This window comes from Ornithodoros turicata, chromosome 1 (assembly GCF_037126465.1).
Source record: "Ornithodoros turicata isolate Travis chromosome 1, ASM3712646v1, whole genome shotgun sequence".
Classification (NCBI taxonomy): domain Eukaryota; kingdom Metazoa; phylum Arthropoda; class Arachnida; order Ixodida; family Argasidae; genus Ornithodoros; species Ornithodoros turicata.
Window position 1 is genome coordinate 94,003,696 of NC_088201.1, and position 16,553 is coordinate 94,020,248.

Below are 16,553 nucleotides of genomic sequence, written 5' to 3' on the forward strand. Positions count from 1 at the left end.
ACATTACAGTAAGGAATTCTTGAAGATGAAAGCATCTGCTGAAAAGAAGAGTATATCTGCAGGTCATGGTGAACATTCGGCATATAATACGTCTTTTAATATGACTGAGCTTCTCAGGGCCTTGCCATCGAAAGACACGGCCCCAGGACCGGATCGCATCACATACTCGATGCTAAGGCACCTGTCAGCTGAAGCACGAGAATGTCTTCTCCATTTCTTTAACCTAGTTTGGAAAGAAGGGCAGCTTCCTCCTCGCTGGAAACTAGCTACAATTCTTCCATTTTTAAAACCAGGAAAAGACGCCTCTAACCCAAGCAGTTACAGGCCTATAGCTCTCACGACTTGCCTTGGCAAAACGTTTGAGCGGATGGTAAATAACCGCCTTGTCTATTATCTAGAACAAAATCAGTGTCTTAGTAAGTGTCGGTGTGGTTTTCGAGTCGGATGTTCTACACTTGACCATCTTGTCCGTCTAGAAACTATCATCCGGGAAGCATTTGTAAGAAAACAGCACTGTTTATCGGTCTTGTTAGATCTAGAAAAGGCCTACGATACGGCGTGGCGGTATGGTATCCTCCGGGACCTGCACGATTTTGGAATACGTGGGCGTCTGTTTCACTGCATTTCTAATTTCCTTCAGGGAAGGACTTTCAGGGTACAGCTGGGCACATCACTCTCTCGTCTCTTCATACAGGAAAATGGTGTGCCACGGGGATCAGTACTCAGTGTTACACTTTTTATTATCAAAATGAACTCTATTGCCAATGCGATTCCACCCTCAATTATGTACTTTTTGTACGTAGATGATCTCCAGATAGCATATTCGTCTACGAACTTGGCCATGTGTGAGAGGCAAATCCAGCTCACAATTATTAAGCTTGCCAAATGGTCGTCTCAAAATGGGTTTAAGTTTTCAGCTGCAAAGACAGTCTGTGTGCCATTTTCTAGGGTAAGAGGGTTATTCCCGGAGCCCAAGCTAAGCATAAACGGATGCGAACTGGCAGTCCAATGAGAACACAAATTCCTTGGTGTTATTTTCGATACAAAGCTCACCTTTGCAGCCCTCATAAAGAACCTAAAAGTGAAATGCTTGAAATCTGTAAATATCCTTAAAATCCTCTCATACAGATCTTGAAGTGCAAATCGCGAAACACTATACCGCGTGTACACATGTATAGTCACGACTAGATTATGGATGCCATGTGTACGGGTCTGCACGCCAATCTGTGCTGAGGGCTCTGAATCCGGTTCATCACCAGGGACTGCGACTTGTGCTGGGGGCTTTCCGTACATCACCTGTTGAAAGTCTCTATGTGGAAGCAAACGAGTGGTCCTTAGCAAAACGTCGTTTCTTTCTTGGGACTCTGTATGCACTAAGGATAAGAGGTTACTCTCAATATCCTTCTTTATCTTGCATTAAGAACACACGTTTTAGGCAACTCTTCCTAAACAAACCAGCAGTTATCCCTCCCTTTAGCATGCGAATATCAGATGAGATTCAACTCTATGGCTTTACTGCTTACAGTTATATGATCGCAGAAAACAGTCCGAGGGTGCCTCCATGGCAACCACTGCTAAAATATAACTGCTACCTTACAAAGTACAAAAAACATGCGACCCCTTCTTTAGTGCTACAACAGGAATTTGAGCACCTGAAGGGTAGTTTTGAGAACCACGCTGAAATTTATACAGATGGGTCCAAAACAAGCACAGGTGTCTCCCATGACATGGTATCTGGTTCATCTACTAGGATGCACCGCTTAAAGAGCATCACGTCCATCTTCACCGCTGAGCTTTATGCCATCATTTTAGCACTGAATTTCATTTTAGAAAGTAACATCGAATCATCTGTCATATATACAGATTCTCTTAGTGCTTTAGAATCCATATGTAATATCCAACCCCTGAAAAACCACCTTGTGCAGCGAGCTCAGTACATAGCCAGCAGAGTAGTAAACAGAGGTATTTCTTTTATCATCTGTTGGGTGCCTAGCCACAGAGGGATGGCAGGCAACGAGCTTGCCGACAAAGCTGCCGCTGCTGCGCTCTCTGCTGATGTGACGCCGTTTGATGTACCTTTTCAGGACTTGAAGCCCCATCTCAAGAGGACGATAAACAAAAGATGGCAGGAATATTGGGACACACAGATACATAATAAACTCCAACTGGTTAAAAATAACATAGGACACCCTATACAGAGCTTGGAAAAGAAAGTACATGAAGTAACCCGTACACGGCTAAGACTTGGCCACACTCACCTCACCCATAGTTTCCTTCTTCACAGAGAGGAGCCACCCGAGTGCACGCACTGTGGGGAACCCCTTTCTGTTCTACACATCCTTATTTCTTGTGCGTTATATGAACCTCTTTGCCATCGTCACTTCCAGGAGTTTTATAGAAATCACCTACCGCTCCACCCAGCCCTACTGCTGGGTGATGACGCTCTTTTACCGTTTAGTAGAGTCTATAATTTTATTAGAGACGCTGGTTTTTTAAACGCTTTGTAATTTTAACGATATTTTTCTGAAACCACAGCACTTAAGCTAATTTGTATCATGTACTGGTTTTAACCTTATCATTCCATTTTTAACTAGTGACATTTTTAACAATGTTTTGGCGCATTATAGCCTCTGTTGCTGCTGCGCCATTAAAATACTAATCATCATCATCAATAAGAAATTGATTAACTAAAAGTTGTGTAATGTTGGAATAATCAACTTATCTTCCCTATTGTGGTCGAAATGTTAGGGCAGATATCATTAGAGCTGGTTGTTGGCTAGGAGCGTGCTATGCGGTGAAGTTCATTTTTTAACACATCTATTTTCTGTGTTTGATTTATAAGACAGAGTAAGGTGGAGCGTTCGTTAGAATGAAAATTGTATGGTGTTCGATTAGATTATGTCACATGGATGATTTTATGTCAATTAAATGATAGATTATTCTCCTTTGTTCTTTTGATTAAGAATATCTTCTGTGATTAAATGTCGTGTTATAGATTTTATTTCGTCTTGTGTTCGTGTCGTCGTCGTGTCGTTCGTGTCCCACGGTCTTCCAGGGTATCTGCTGTTCGCCGTTAATTACCTACAACTATCAGAACTTCCCGCTATTGCAATGATGGTTCTCACGTATAGGAATATTAGACTTTTTATAATATAACTCGTAATTTAGATAGTAATCATATTGATTGAGAATATCTTCTTTCAAGTGGTATAGATTTTATTTCCTCTTCTGTTCGTGTAGTTCTTTTCGTTCGCGTTCCGTGGTCTTCCAGGGTATCTGCTGTTCACAGTTAATTACATACAACTACCGGCACCCGTCTTCAACAAATCAGGGTAGATATCATTAGAGCTGGTTGTTGGCTAGGAGCGTGCTATGTGGTGAAGTTCATTTTTAACATATCTATTTTCTGTGTTGGATTCATAAAACAAAGTAAGGTTTCTAGTGTCTCTTAGAATGAAAATTGTATAGTGTTCGATTAGACTGTGTCACGAGGATGATTTTACGATAGTTAAAATGATAGATTATTCTGCTCCTCTGTTGTTTTGATTAAGAATAACTTCTTTGATTAAATGTGGTGTTATAGATTTTATTTCCTCTTGTGTTCGTGTCGTTCTTGTCGTTCGTGTTCCGTGGTCTTCCAGTGTATCTGCTGTTCGCGGTTAATTACATACAACTATCAGAACTTCCCGCTATTGCAATGATGATTCTCACGTACAGGAATATTAGACGTTTTATAATACAACTTGTAATTTTGATTGTAATCATACTGATTAAGAATATCTTCTTTGTAGTGGTATAGATTTTATTTCCTCTTGTGTTCGTGTCGTTCTTGTCGTTCGTGTTCCGTGGTCTTCCAGGGTATCTGCTGTTCGCGGTTAATTACATACAACTATCAGAACTTCCCGCTATTGCAATGATGGTTCTCGCGTATAGGAATATTATACTTTTTATAATACAACTTGTAATTTTGATTGCAATCATATTTATTAAGAATATCTTCTTTGTAGTGGTATAGATTTTATTTCCTCTTGTGTTCGTGTCGTTCCTGTCGTTCGTGTTCCGTGGTCTTCTAGGGTCTCTGCTGTTCACAATTAATTACATACATTTATCGGCACCCGTTTTCAACAAATCAGGGCAGATATCATTAGAGCTGGTTGTTGGCTAGGAGCGTGCTATGTGGTGAAGTTCATTTTTAACATTCCTATTTTCTGTGTTGGATTCATAAAACAATGTAAGGTTCGTAGTGTCTCTTAGAATGAAAATTGTACAGTGTTCGATTAGATTGTGTCACGAGGATGATTTTATTATAGTTAAAATGACAGATTATTCTCCACCTCTGTTGTTTTGATCAAGAATAACTTCTTTGATTAAATGTGGTGTTATAGATTTTATTTCCTCTTGTGTTCGTGTCGTTCTTGTCGTTGGTGTTCCGTGGTCTTCCAGTGTATCTGCTGTTCGCGGTTAATTACATACAACTATCAGAACTTCCCGCTATTGCAATGATGGTTCTCACGTATAGGAATATTAGACGTTTTATAATACAACTTGTAATTTTGATTGTAATCAATCTTCTTTGATTAAATGTGCTACTCAATTTTAATTCTGATTCATTGAAAACTTCTGTGTATGATTACAGTTAATAAAAAATATTGTGTTTGATCTGTGATACCTATTCAATGCTATTGTATCGTACATGTAATAAGTATATTCTTTGTTACGTGTATTGTATTCTGTTTCTTCTGCTTCAGGTTTTTTGGCTGTGTTTTTCTCCTCCACACAGAGTCACAGCATGGCACTATTGACTTTAATAAATATATTTTCACTTAAGTACTTTTGTGTATGGCTATCCTTTGCGTGTCTATACCTGCATGTAAACCGCCCACTGCACACTTGTTGTAGCGGAAAAAAATTGTGAGGGAAGTCGGCCCAGGTGGAAAAATGGCGAAAGAAGTCGACCCAGGCTGAAAAATACGCTACGATAAGCGCACGCGCAGCCCTCCCCGGCCGGTAAGCGCGCGGACAACCCTCCGCACACCCGCCGACCCGCCGATAAGCCCCTCCACCCTCGCGCCACCCGCCGCGCGCGGGAAAAAATTCGCGAGTGAAGTCGGTCCAGACGCAGTGGGGGTTCGAACCAGGCACCTAGGGTCTGTACTGGACACGTCCTTATACTACTAGGTGTGTCTACGGGGATTAACATCCGGGGCCGAAGCTAGTCTTGATGCCGACATGAGTGGTCCCCGTCCTGATCCCGCAACTATGTCCTGGAGCCAGGGTCTGCTGAATTATTGCTGGCTTACATTTATCGCCCTGTCCGTGGTGTCTCATCCACACGGGTTTTCCAACTTTTAGGGCGGACGTGCGTTGATGCACCCTTTCGTGAGTATCCGCGCAGAGATGGGGTACCTTTCCTGGTAGCCAGTTTTCAATATGCCAGGAGATATTCCTTCCCATTAGCAGCATGGCGGGTGTTAGACCACATTTCAACGGAGTACGCCCATGCTGATGTAGAATGTGAGCAAGCCGCGTTCGCAGTGTCCCCTGTACGTTCTTCTTCAATGCTGTCTTTACCGTCCGCACTGCTCGATCAGCTACTGCGCTAGACTTCGGGTTGTTCGGAGCGATACGGAGGTGTTGAATGAAGGTCACGAAACATGAACTCACGGAACCCTTCGGTGAAGAACTGCGCCCATTATCTGACACCCTGGTTCTTGGAAGTCCAAATCCGCTAAACATAGTACGCAACGCTTCAACTGCGGTGGCTGTCGTAGCAGTCTTTATCGGAATCACTTCGATTCACTTGCTAAAAGAGTTCACAATCAGCAGAAGGAGATGACCCTCGGCGCCAACCTCACACAAGTCTTGAGGCTGATTCACATTACTTACGGTACATACGGTTGCGTACAGCGTCTGATGTGTGCCTTCATTCTATCATGAAGTATGTTTCGTTGCAATGATTCGCTGTCAGCTTACGTAACACGCAAGCGCAACCGTAAATGCAATAGCGTGAATCAGCCTTTATGTGCCTTTGCAATGCATTCAATCTGAGCATCTAGGCCCAGGTGCCAAAAAGACCCGCGAGCTTGAGTTTTCATGGTGGCCACCTCCCGATGCGTCTCATGCAAGTGCGACCGCAAAGTGTGCCGTGCCACTTCAGGAATGATGGCCTGGTATCGCCAGTAGAATAAGCCATGACTTTGGGTGAGTTAATTCCTCTGAACGAAGTATGGCCGGAATGATCTTGAGCTTGACTCAGTCTGCATGGCCAGCCCTCGTTGATCCATCGCTTTACCAGCTTTTGGCCTGGATCGCGCGACGTAAGATGTGCGAGCTGCCTAGCCGAAAGCACGCCGCCGTTGATAATCTCAGTGAGAAGAACGTACTCCTGGCCATCTTCACAGACGTGCGTTCTGTCTCCATCAGTAGAGACAGACATGCTATGCGTACGGATTAACGCGTCTGCCGGTACGTTGGAATATGGTACGGAAGCCGGTACAAATAGTATGGAATACGAGAACGCACTCCTACGCGTGCGTTTTTGAGCGCCAAAGATGTAATTCGGAAAGCAGACTTGTTGGTTCATTACGATCCGGGACTGCCGACCCGTTTGGAATGCGACTCGTCATAGATCACCGTCCTGTTGGGTTCTGTTCCCGCACCTTGACAAGCGCGGCGCGCAACTATTCGCAACTGGAACGAGAGGCTCTGGCTTTGGTGTGCGGAGTGTCGAAATTTCGCCAATGCCCCCTAGGAAGAACTTTCACTTTGTAACGGGGCACAAGCGACTAGTTGGGCTCGTTCATCCCAATAAACCATACGTGCGATTGCTGCGACAAGCATACAGCGCTGTGCGTTGCCCCATAACATTCGTCCAATCCACGGTACGCCTTCCTTCAAGAGCTCATACAAAGGGTCCAATAATGTCACTACCCCTGGCACGATGATAGTGCATGAGTAGCCCCAGGAACGACTCAGTAACCGAGGTTGGAGGCGGAACCGCTACCACCGCTTCAATATTCTCCACCGTGGGGTGGAGGCCTTCCGCATCGACGATATGCCCAAGATATTCGACCTTGTTCTGCTAAAATGTACATTTCGACGGATGAAGTTTCACTCCGTGCTCACGGAATCGTCGAACAGAGACTAGGTCGCGGCGGGCATGCAGCACTGCCGGCGGTAAACGTGAGCGCGAAGCGGAGACTGATTCTACGTCTTACAAACACCCAACGGGGCACGCCGACCCCGTGTCATGTGTCTGCGTATGTCACAACCCGGTGTCTGATCTCTGTTTTGGACGCCAATCTTGAACCCACAGGCTAATGCTCCAGGGCGATGAGCACAGGGCGATAATGCACAGCCCACGCGCTCCTACGCTACGGTTAAGTCCGACGATGGCTGTACGATAAAACGTGCGACACGACGCAACCGAAAACATGCTGCGACGTATTTTGGCGAAGTAAGCCATCGCAGCAGGTCACTACGGCACCATACAGAGAAACTGGTTGGATAAACAGCCGCTCCGGCGGGCAGATTATCGTGTGGTGGTGATGTCGACAGGAACCCATCAGCCAATGGTGATGACTTTCTCGCAGTTGTGGTGCGTACGAGATAAAAAGGGCAGAGGACCTGCGTTCACAATGCAACCACAGACTGAGTTCGACGTGTGTGGGAACTATAAGAACCAAATGGAATTTAAAGCGGCATGTGGCAACACGGTGGTCTGGAGTGAGATATATCGGACAGATTGCCGTCCATGCGTCTGGGAATGCAGCGTGACACAGGGCGCGACGGGAAACTGTGCGACACGTTGCACATTTTCTCGAACATGCGTCGTGCCATTACGCGCCTCCGTGTCGTTCGAGCGCCGCAAGCAGATTCTACTGCATGCGTCTATTCCATGCGCAAGTACGGGATCACAATCCACGGTGCACAATGTAGCTCAACACATGCGTATTGGCATTGATGACCTCTGTTCTGTGATGTATGTGAAGTGTCGTACTATCGCGAAATCAGTCGCATAAGTTACTTTCTGTAACTTGATTTGGTTTATTGGCACGAACGTCTGCTTGTGTGGGTGACATTTCCTGCTTGTGCTCTTTGCATCACGATGGGCGCTTCCACTTTCATTGTGCAGTGCTGCCGCTGCAGGGACGCGCCAACACACACTTCTGCCCAAATGGCTCGTGGCTTTATTGTTGCCGTTGATCATCTCATCTACTACGCTGAAACTGGTTCTGTTCCAGAAGACAAATCACTCCAAAAATTATGTTTTGTGGTCCTTGCTCTCAGTTCCTTGTGGATTTGTACGCAACATCCTCGCACATGCAAAGACCCTTCGTTTGACAATCCGGGACTATCGTTCGCAAACTAATGAATTTACCGAATGGTAGAGCCATATACGGGGTGTTTGCTCTAACGTGTCCAGAAATTATATTTAAAGCGAGCGATATAAGAAAAGCAAGTGGTACTTTTCTGCTACTTGAGTAAGAAACAAGTACTGCTTCACTAGTAGCAGCTGTTTCTTAGTCAAAGAGCTGAAAAGTAGCGCTCGTTTCTCTTTTATCGCTCGCTTTAAATAAAATTTCTGGACACGTTAGAGCAAACACCCTGTATACTCCTGCACAGAAGATTTTGATCTACGATAGCTCCAATTCCCAACTCGGAAGCCATTCTTTCTTTCGTTACGCTCGCCTACAACACTGCACTATCCGCTGTTTTCCGTGCCACGTTCTACAGGAGATCGATCTCATGTCCATTGTTTGCTCTCCCAAGCCGAAGTCATGACTCTTGGTTAATTTTCTTTGGTGGCTGAATCGCACTTCTAGTAATGTGACCAGACGTCCGATTTAAGCGGCACAATCCCACTTTTGCGGTCGTGGTCCGGCTGTCCCACCAGCCTACATGGATATGGTGTTTTGTCCCGCTTTTGGCTGAAAAAAAAAAGTGGCAAAACAAGGGTGTCCTACGTCCCACGTTGCCGTCTTCCGGCTGATAACGTCCCACGATCTAGCCAGTGCGACATTATGATGCATTCACTAATTAATCCTCTGACAGTAGTTTGTGGACAAAAAGAGAAAAAAGAACAAGAAACCGGCTGCACAAACTTTGTTCATGAAGCTACCTCCGTGGGAGGCAAATGGTCTTGGTATGGTGATCAACCATCGCGTCGCTGACGATAATGACGAAATGGAAGTTCAGCGATCCAGGACGTTCGGGGCGAGATTTCTCGTACTTCTCCGCACAAATATGATGACACAGTAAACAGAATACATTCTGGTCAAAGTGTTTAACGTGCAGTGTCGGCAGTACGAAAATTGCAAACTGTAATGACGCCCAGCCTGAATGACATCCACGCCGCAAACGAAATACAAAAGACAGAATACAATCTGGCTCAAGAATACAGTCTCGTGCACACTTATTACCATAGGCACCGAGTTGTCAATTTGCTGGGGGGGGGGGGGGGGCTTCGGTCCAAGAGCGATTCCAAAGTGCATGTGTGTGTGTGGGGGGGGGGGGGGGGGGGGTAACAAGAGCATGGTTTCCCCAATTAGCTCAGCCATGTTATGCGTCCGTATACGGTACTGTCAGGGCATCACCGGACTTCCCTCTTGCAGGGCGAAGTTTACGTGTTTACTTTCGCGGTGCCCGAAATTTCTAAACACTGCACACGCAAAATTTTCTTGGATACGTTTCCTGGTATTTTTGTTGCACGCTTTCAGTACACTCATTCAAAAACTAGCAGTGATCTGTGTCTCATTGACATGGGCCAGAGAGAATAGATGTAGTAGTTGTAGGTAGGTTGTAGTACTGTCCCTAGAAAGACTAGATACTGGTGTATGTGCACCTCGCAATGTTTACTCGATTCCTACACTGAAGTAACGAGTAAAACGATTGAGAGAAATATGAGATTAGGAAAAAATACAAAGCCGTGGTGAAAAATGTGTTCTTTCGCACTGCGGAGCGTTCTATGAACTCGTCTGCAATGACATCAAGGTTTAATTAGCAGGCGAGTTCTTTGTGGCCGTGCAGAAGCGTTACATGGACAAAACGTATTTTCTTTGGCGGCATCATATCAGAGCCACTGGTAAAGAGTCTCCCAGCTGGACTGGTAGCGTCACCCTTTTCTTTCCTGAGGGCATTCAGTTGAGGCAGTAGCTTGATTCGAGAAACTCGTTACGGCACCACCTAAAGGGCTGCCGTTATCCTCGGTGGTGCGAAGACTGTAGATCGAAACTTCCGTCCTGGCGGAAGTACCGCTCTGTCTGCATCCGTCTTCACCCGGAGGTGCACGCTTCCTAATCTGATATCGTTCCACGGGTGTGCGATTTTTGGCACACGTAAAACCAAACAAGCTAGAGCTAGAGCTAGAGCTACAGCAGTGGATGCCTCGGGCAGTGGACCCCTGCCACAAAAGAACAATAAATGACTTTCTGTTTGGGGACATGGATGACAGACACCTAATGAATTTTAAAACGTAGAAAAATTTATTATAAATGCGTAGATATATGTTAAATATGTAAATGTGCTTTGGGTTGTACTCTGTGTATGTCATTCCGCGCAAGACTGGATCATGGTAAAGAGGCAAAACGGGAGAAACTAATGCTAAGGCATTTCTGCTGCATGAGTCCCATTGATCGCCCTAAATTTTTCACGTCTTTCTGGTCGTTGACGAAATGCGAGCAAAAGTGCATGCAGTGACATGAAGGAAGGCAGAAAGAGGCGATCCCTTCGGATACGCAGTATGGCATGAAGTGGAGATTTGTTTTTTTAAAACACAATAAAGGCTGTGTAGTGTTAAACTGGGTTGCTGGTTGCTTTCGCGACGTGCGCTTTCCGTTTTGTAGTGCAGTTGTGTGATAGAGCGCTAAAGTTTGCATGGCTGACCACTCGAGGGCGGGGGGGGGGGGGCAAGCCCAGAAGCCCCCGCGCAATTGGCGCCTATGCCTATTACATCGGCCACCTGTAGTGTTCAGCCAGACAGGCTTCAAAAGTTACTGTACAAACAATAATTAAACAAAAAAGAACATACCAATTGAAGTACTGGGAGAAATAAAAGCACTGGAGCATGGGAACTGGAATTTTAGCATTTGATTTGCTGACACCCTTCTCCCCCTCAATCGTCCCTCCTCTGGGTAGGAGGAATATGGGACGAATTGCCATGTTGCCAATTGCCATGGGACCAATTGCCATGTGAAGATCCTGAAGCAGCGCAATGTTGCAGATGCAGCTTTTGCCTCCGCGACATTGCCCGCCAGCAAGGCGATCTCGTTTTGGTTTCAACGCATAATAGATCCGTAAGCAGTGCGAAAAAAAGAAGAAGAAGAAAAAAATCTAACCATCGCTAGTGAGACCTTACAAGATTGTTCGTCGCGTATCTGACCTTAATTACCGGAGCTGCAACTAATCACTCTCACTTCTAGCTGGCGCTCCTCTTCGACGATGCGTGGTGAGATTAAGGTCCTACAAAGAGTCGTGAGGGCACGGCCTTTTCCCGAAGCCGGAGTAATTCCCCGGCTATGCTGCACGCCATCAAGATGAGGAAAAAGTGCTTCATTAACCTTGTATTCACATGAGCGTCATCCCAACGAAATATTCTAGTTGCACAAAAAGCAGAAACACTGCCTTCTGCCACACGTCACGTATTTTCGCACCCTTCTATACACGGGGAATATCCCGCAGTTCATGAACAATACATTCCACATGATTAGAAGAGCACGAAAAGGCATGACGTGTAGCGGTCGCACTCACGTGACAGTGGAACGCTATATGATTTTTCGCGCATTTTCCGCTGGAGTATTCTGGGGATTGTATAGAGGCCGCACCTCGCATGATTACGTTGTTGATACTGGACAAAAGCACTCGCCTTGCTAGGCTTGGACAAATGTTTCTCGTTTAATGGTCGGCGTTGTAGTCGAACAAATCCCACTGTGGCTGCTCGCGTTCCACAGCATGCTATGGTCGTTGTAAGCTGCCTATTGGGCCACTGAAAAGAACAGAAAGAACAGAAAAGGAAAACAAAAGAACAGAAAAAAACAGCAAATATATAATGGGTTGATGGACGGGTGTACGACGAAAAGAGCGACTAATATGATGATGAAATCCAGTGCAGCTACATGGCATTTCACATTATGTAGTAGCAGAAAAGGGAGCCTGCACTGAAATTAGCTCGTCAAAAGCTCCTATGCGAGCAGCCCTAGAGGGCAGCACCACAAGATCGCGGAACCAACCGGTCATTAACGAAATGCGTGTGTTCTGGCTTCTGAGGCCACATCAGAACTGCGCCGACACGTGAAAATTGAACGGTGAATATTGCTCAAATGTTACTTTACTGGTATGTTCCATTCCAAAGTGAGTGTGCTGAACACGTCACTACAAGTTTGAACTGAAAAAAGTGTGCAGATTGGGATTGGTTTGGCGTAAAGGATCGTCGTTTTTGTCGATGATCATTGGGTAAAAGACGACAGTGAGAAAGTGTGCGCAGGCAGAGATTATAAGGCCTCTAACATTGCCATTGGACAACGTTTTTTTTTTCTTGTATCATGAGGGTTCAGGCAAGGTATATCTAAACAGGTAGCGCAACTCCCATAGGCCACTGTGTCTTCAGAATGACGCCATGATAGAGACGGTCAGCGCCATCCATCCGTTGCGCGGACTACTACGATTGTAAATAAATGCCGTGTGAATAATAAGTAGTGCATAATTAGCCATGACACGTTTACGTTCGCGCACTTCGTTTGCGTTGTATTCCCGTTTCCTCACCCAGGCAACAATACCAGTCGAGAACACAGAAAAATAAATCATATCAGGATTAATGAAACATATCAATTCGAAATACATACCGTTATCACATATTTTGACAACTCCAAACAGAAGGGCATCGTGATGACCACGCAGAAATTAGGATGGTTCACTTAAGCATCCATTTCTCACCTACAATGTTAGAAAAAAAATGTAGAATTTTCTACCCATGAGGGTAGAACGACAGTATTTGTACGGGTCATAGAAGTCATAAGAAATCATTATGATTTCTATGATACGGGCCACGTTGAACTGCCGCGCACGTTCTCCTCTCGGGGTATAAGCGGGAGCCACCCTTTCCTCCCTTTCCCCTTCCCTCTCGCCACTTATCAAACGAGGTCGCAGTTGGCATGGGAAGGTACAGCGCCGACCTCGGTAGTTTCTTCCTTTTGAGCGAAAACAAGGAAGGTGTAGTGGCACGACATCCCAAGGAAGATGAGGGATGCCGTGTGCGCACGCACCACCCGCACCCAAGCTTCGCTCCACCGCCATTAAACCATTCTCATGCCAACCGTCAGCCTGTGTGGTTGTCCTTTCATTATCCGTCGTCGCGACAACCCACAATTGGTGACCCGAACTACCCTGCTGATCCAACTGCATGCCCTCCGCTCATCGCTTTTGCCATGCAGGATTCCTCGTCCACCAGCAACGTCAGTCGCGTCGCTGTGAGACTACAGCCATTTTGGCCTGCGAACCCTACCATCTGGTTCGTACAGGTCGAATGCTAATTGCAGGTTGCTGGCATCACCACGCAAGTGAGGAAGTATGAGCACGTCATTCCCGTCCTTCCACCCGAGATAGCTTCTGATGTGACCGACATTCTCTGTGCTCCGTCGGGCCCTACGCCCTACGGCACACTTAAGGCTGCTATCATGCAGCGCACCATGGCATCCGACCGGAAGCGTTTCCAACAGCTTCTCTCCGTTGAAGATCTCGGAGACCGGCGACCATCCCAATTTCTACGGCATATGTAGAGCCTGCTCGGTGACCGCTCCCACACTTTTGACGAAGCACTCCTCAAGGAGCTATTCTTACAGCGCCTTCCATCTACCGTGCAGATGATACTGGCCACTGCAACCAACCTTTCGCTCACAGAGCTGGCGCTTCATGCGGACAAGATTCTGGAAGTGGCGCAGCCTTCACTAGCCGTCATGCAGGCCACCCTTCCGATGCCCTCTCACGTGACTGCACCCTGCACTTCGGTGACTGCCCCTCCGCCAGACTTGTACATAACGGGTAATTGCGTTACTAGTAATCAATTACTTTTTTGAGTAATTTGTAACGTAACCGATTACTTTTGGGGCCCAGTAATTTTTTGAGTAATTCAATTACAAATTGCAGTAATCAACTACCAAGTAATCGATTACTTGGAAACTAAAGAATCCACATTGTTCGGGACGACGTACACACACATATATGGGATGATTCACCGCCGCGAGAAGACAAAACCAACTGCCCTTTGCAAGTTCGGTGCAAGGCAGCTGTCTTATCTCTAGGACTTTTCCCGCAACAATTACTTACCCGAGCACCCCGAGGTCAATTGCCACAGTGTTTCGCACGTGTAGTGTATTTTTGAGTCCACTGTCCTCTCCCCATTCATGTGTACTATCTATCCGTAACCCGGCCTGTATGCAGTAAGTTGGACTGTAGGTTGTACCGTGAACCTGATGAGTCATTTGTGGGAGTTCCAGTTGGGACTCTTTTCTGCTTTTGCAATTCTGCTTCAATGCTGACTTCGTTTCGCTTCGTTTTTGCCCAGTTTCCGTATTTTTTATATCTTTTTATCTTTCTCTCTATCTTTTTTTATATCGTTTTCTCAGATATCGAAAGTAATTGGCAAAGTAACGCGTTACTTTTCAAGGCGTTACTTCATTACTTTTCCGGCAAGTAATGTGTAATGGTAAAAAATTACTTTTTCGTACAAGGTAACGGTAACCAATTACTTTTTTTTAGTAACGTGCCCTGTCTGCCCTCCGCCTTCCTTCCGTCCTCCCGAGCCAACAAGCGAAATTGCCGCTCTTCGAGAAGACGTTCACGAGCTCCGTGCCCTCATCGCCTCGACGCAGTCGAACCGTGGCCGTTTCTCGAAGGTCCATATTGACATAGTTGGACCCCCGCCCCTCTCTGACCGTCATCGCTACCTTCTAACATGCGTCGACAGATTCACCAGATGGCCTGAAGCAGCACCCATGCAGGACAGCACAGCTGAAACTGTCGCAGCGACTTTTCTTCAAACGTGGATTACCCGATTCGGTGTGCCAGAAGAAAACTTCACCGACCGGGGCCCGCAATTTGAAAGCCGACTTTTCACTGCCTTCACCACCCTTCTTGGCACGAAGCGTTTGCGCACGACGGCTTACCATCCGGCGTATAACGGCCTGGTAGAAAGATTCCACCGGCACCTCAAGCAGACACTTATGGCCCATTTGGACGGTTCCAGCTGGACCGAGCACCTGTCATTGGTGCTCCTCGGAATCAGCTGCCGTGAAGCACGACCTCGGCTGCTCGTCAGCAGAGCTTGTGTACGGCACGTCCATCCGGCTTCCTGCCGACATTTTCAACCATCGGCCATCTTCGCAACCATCACCCCTAGCCCCACCAGACTACGCCCAACGCTTAAAGGCTGCTCTCTCCCGGCTGCGCCCCACACCTACGAGAGCTGTTTCCTCCTCTTCCCCGTACGTCGCCCAGGACCTCACTAGCTCCTCCCACGTATTCCTGCGCACCGACTCCACCCGGCGCTCTCTCCAGCCCCCTTATTCCGGCCCCCACAAGGTCATCCACCGGGGTGCAAAAGCCTTTGCATTCGACGTCAACGGTTGCGAGGTAGTCGTGTCGATCGACCGGCTTAAACCCGCTAACGTGGAAGCAACCAGCTCTGCCTTTTGTCATCCCACCCTCCTTCCGCCAGACGTCCCCCCTGAGCCAGAGCGCCGGCTGCCCAAACCGCACCTGGGCCGAGCCTAGGACACCGGCCGTTTCCTTCACCTGTTCATCCTTCACGCTTCACCCATCTCGAAGGGGGGGAAGTAGCTGTAGTGGCACGGTATCCCAAGGAAGATGAGGAATGCCGTGTGCGTACGCACCACCCGCACCCAAGCTTCGCTCCACCGCCATTAAACCATTCTCATGCCAACCGTCAGCCTGTGTGGTTGTCCTTTCATTATCCCTCGTCGCGACAACCCACAATGGCCTCGGCAGCTCAGTCGGTAACGTGTTGGCTTGCTGAGCTCAAGCTCGCAGGTTCAAACCTGGCCGAGGACGGTAGCAGTGTGGGGTGGTAAACATTTCTTCCAGCATCATGTGTCGGAGATTTCCGGAGTACGTCGAAAGAACGCAGGGTAGTCGAAATTATCGGAGTCCTATCCTGCAGCACGTTAGACAAACTTCACGTGTAACATAACAGCACGCTGCCTACTAGATAACCCTAGCGGCTGAAGCTGTAGTCCTATGGAAGGATGGATTCGCGCTTGGCTTGCCGACAGCCAGATTTCCTCAAACAGTATATATAATTATGTTATAACAGTTGAACTGTTTTGAGTAAAACTGTAGTAGAAAACTTTGTACCCTTGCAGTTCTACTCATTTGAGTACAATTCTGGTTGCAACGCAGTTCTACACACACGGGTAGAAAGTTCTACTTTCTTTCCTTAGAGTCTAGAACTATACGTACACTTAGTGGCCACAAGGAGTGGCCATTAAAGGTCCAGTGCAACAAAACATGACATCGTTGGTGCACAGATGATTCCTGATAAC

At 46.7% G+C, this 16,553-nt stretch overlaps 1 protein-coding gene across 1 annotated transcript; it reads left to right on the top strand.

Moving 5' to 3' along the window:
• Positions 1-13,327: 13,327 nt before the first annotated feature.
• LOC135366555 (uncharacterized) lies at positions 13,328-15,906 on the top strand. Its single transcript, XM_064599307.1, has 2 exons — positions 13,328-14,034; positions 14,752-15,906. Exons 1-2 carry the CDS (start codon positions 13,857-13,859, stop codon positions 15,498-15,500), a joined length of 927 nt encoding a protein of 308 aa, XP_064455377.1. The 5' UTR covers positions 13,328-13,856; the 3' UTR covers positions 15,501-15,906.
• Positions 15,907-16,553: the final 647 nt, after the last annotated feature.

Bases quoted from the DNA above. Each gene is read 5' to 3' on its own strand.
- LOC135366555 (XM_064599307.1), top strand. From the start codon at position 13,857: ATGATACTGGCCACTGCAACCAACCTTTCGCTCACAGAGCTGGCGCTT. The intron at 14,035-14,751 runs GTAATTGCGTTA...ACTTTTTTTTAG, and splicing joins GCCAGACTTGTACATAACGG to TAACGTGCCCTGTCTGCCCT.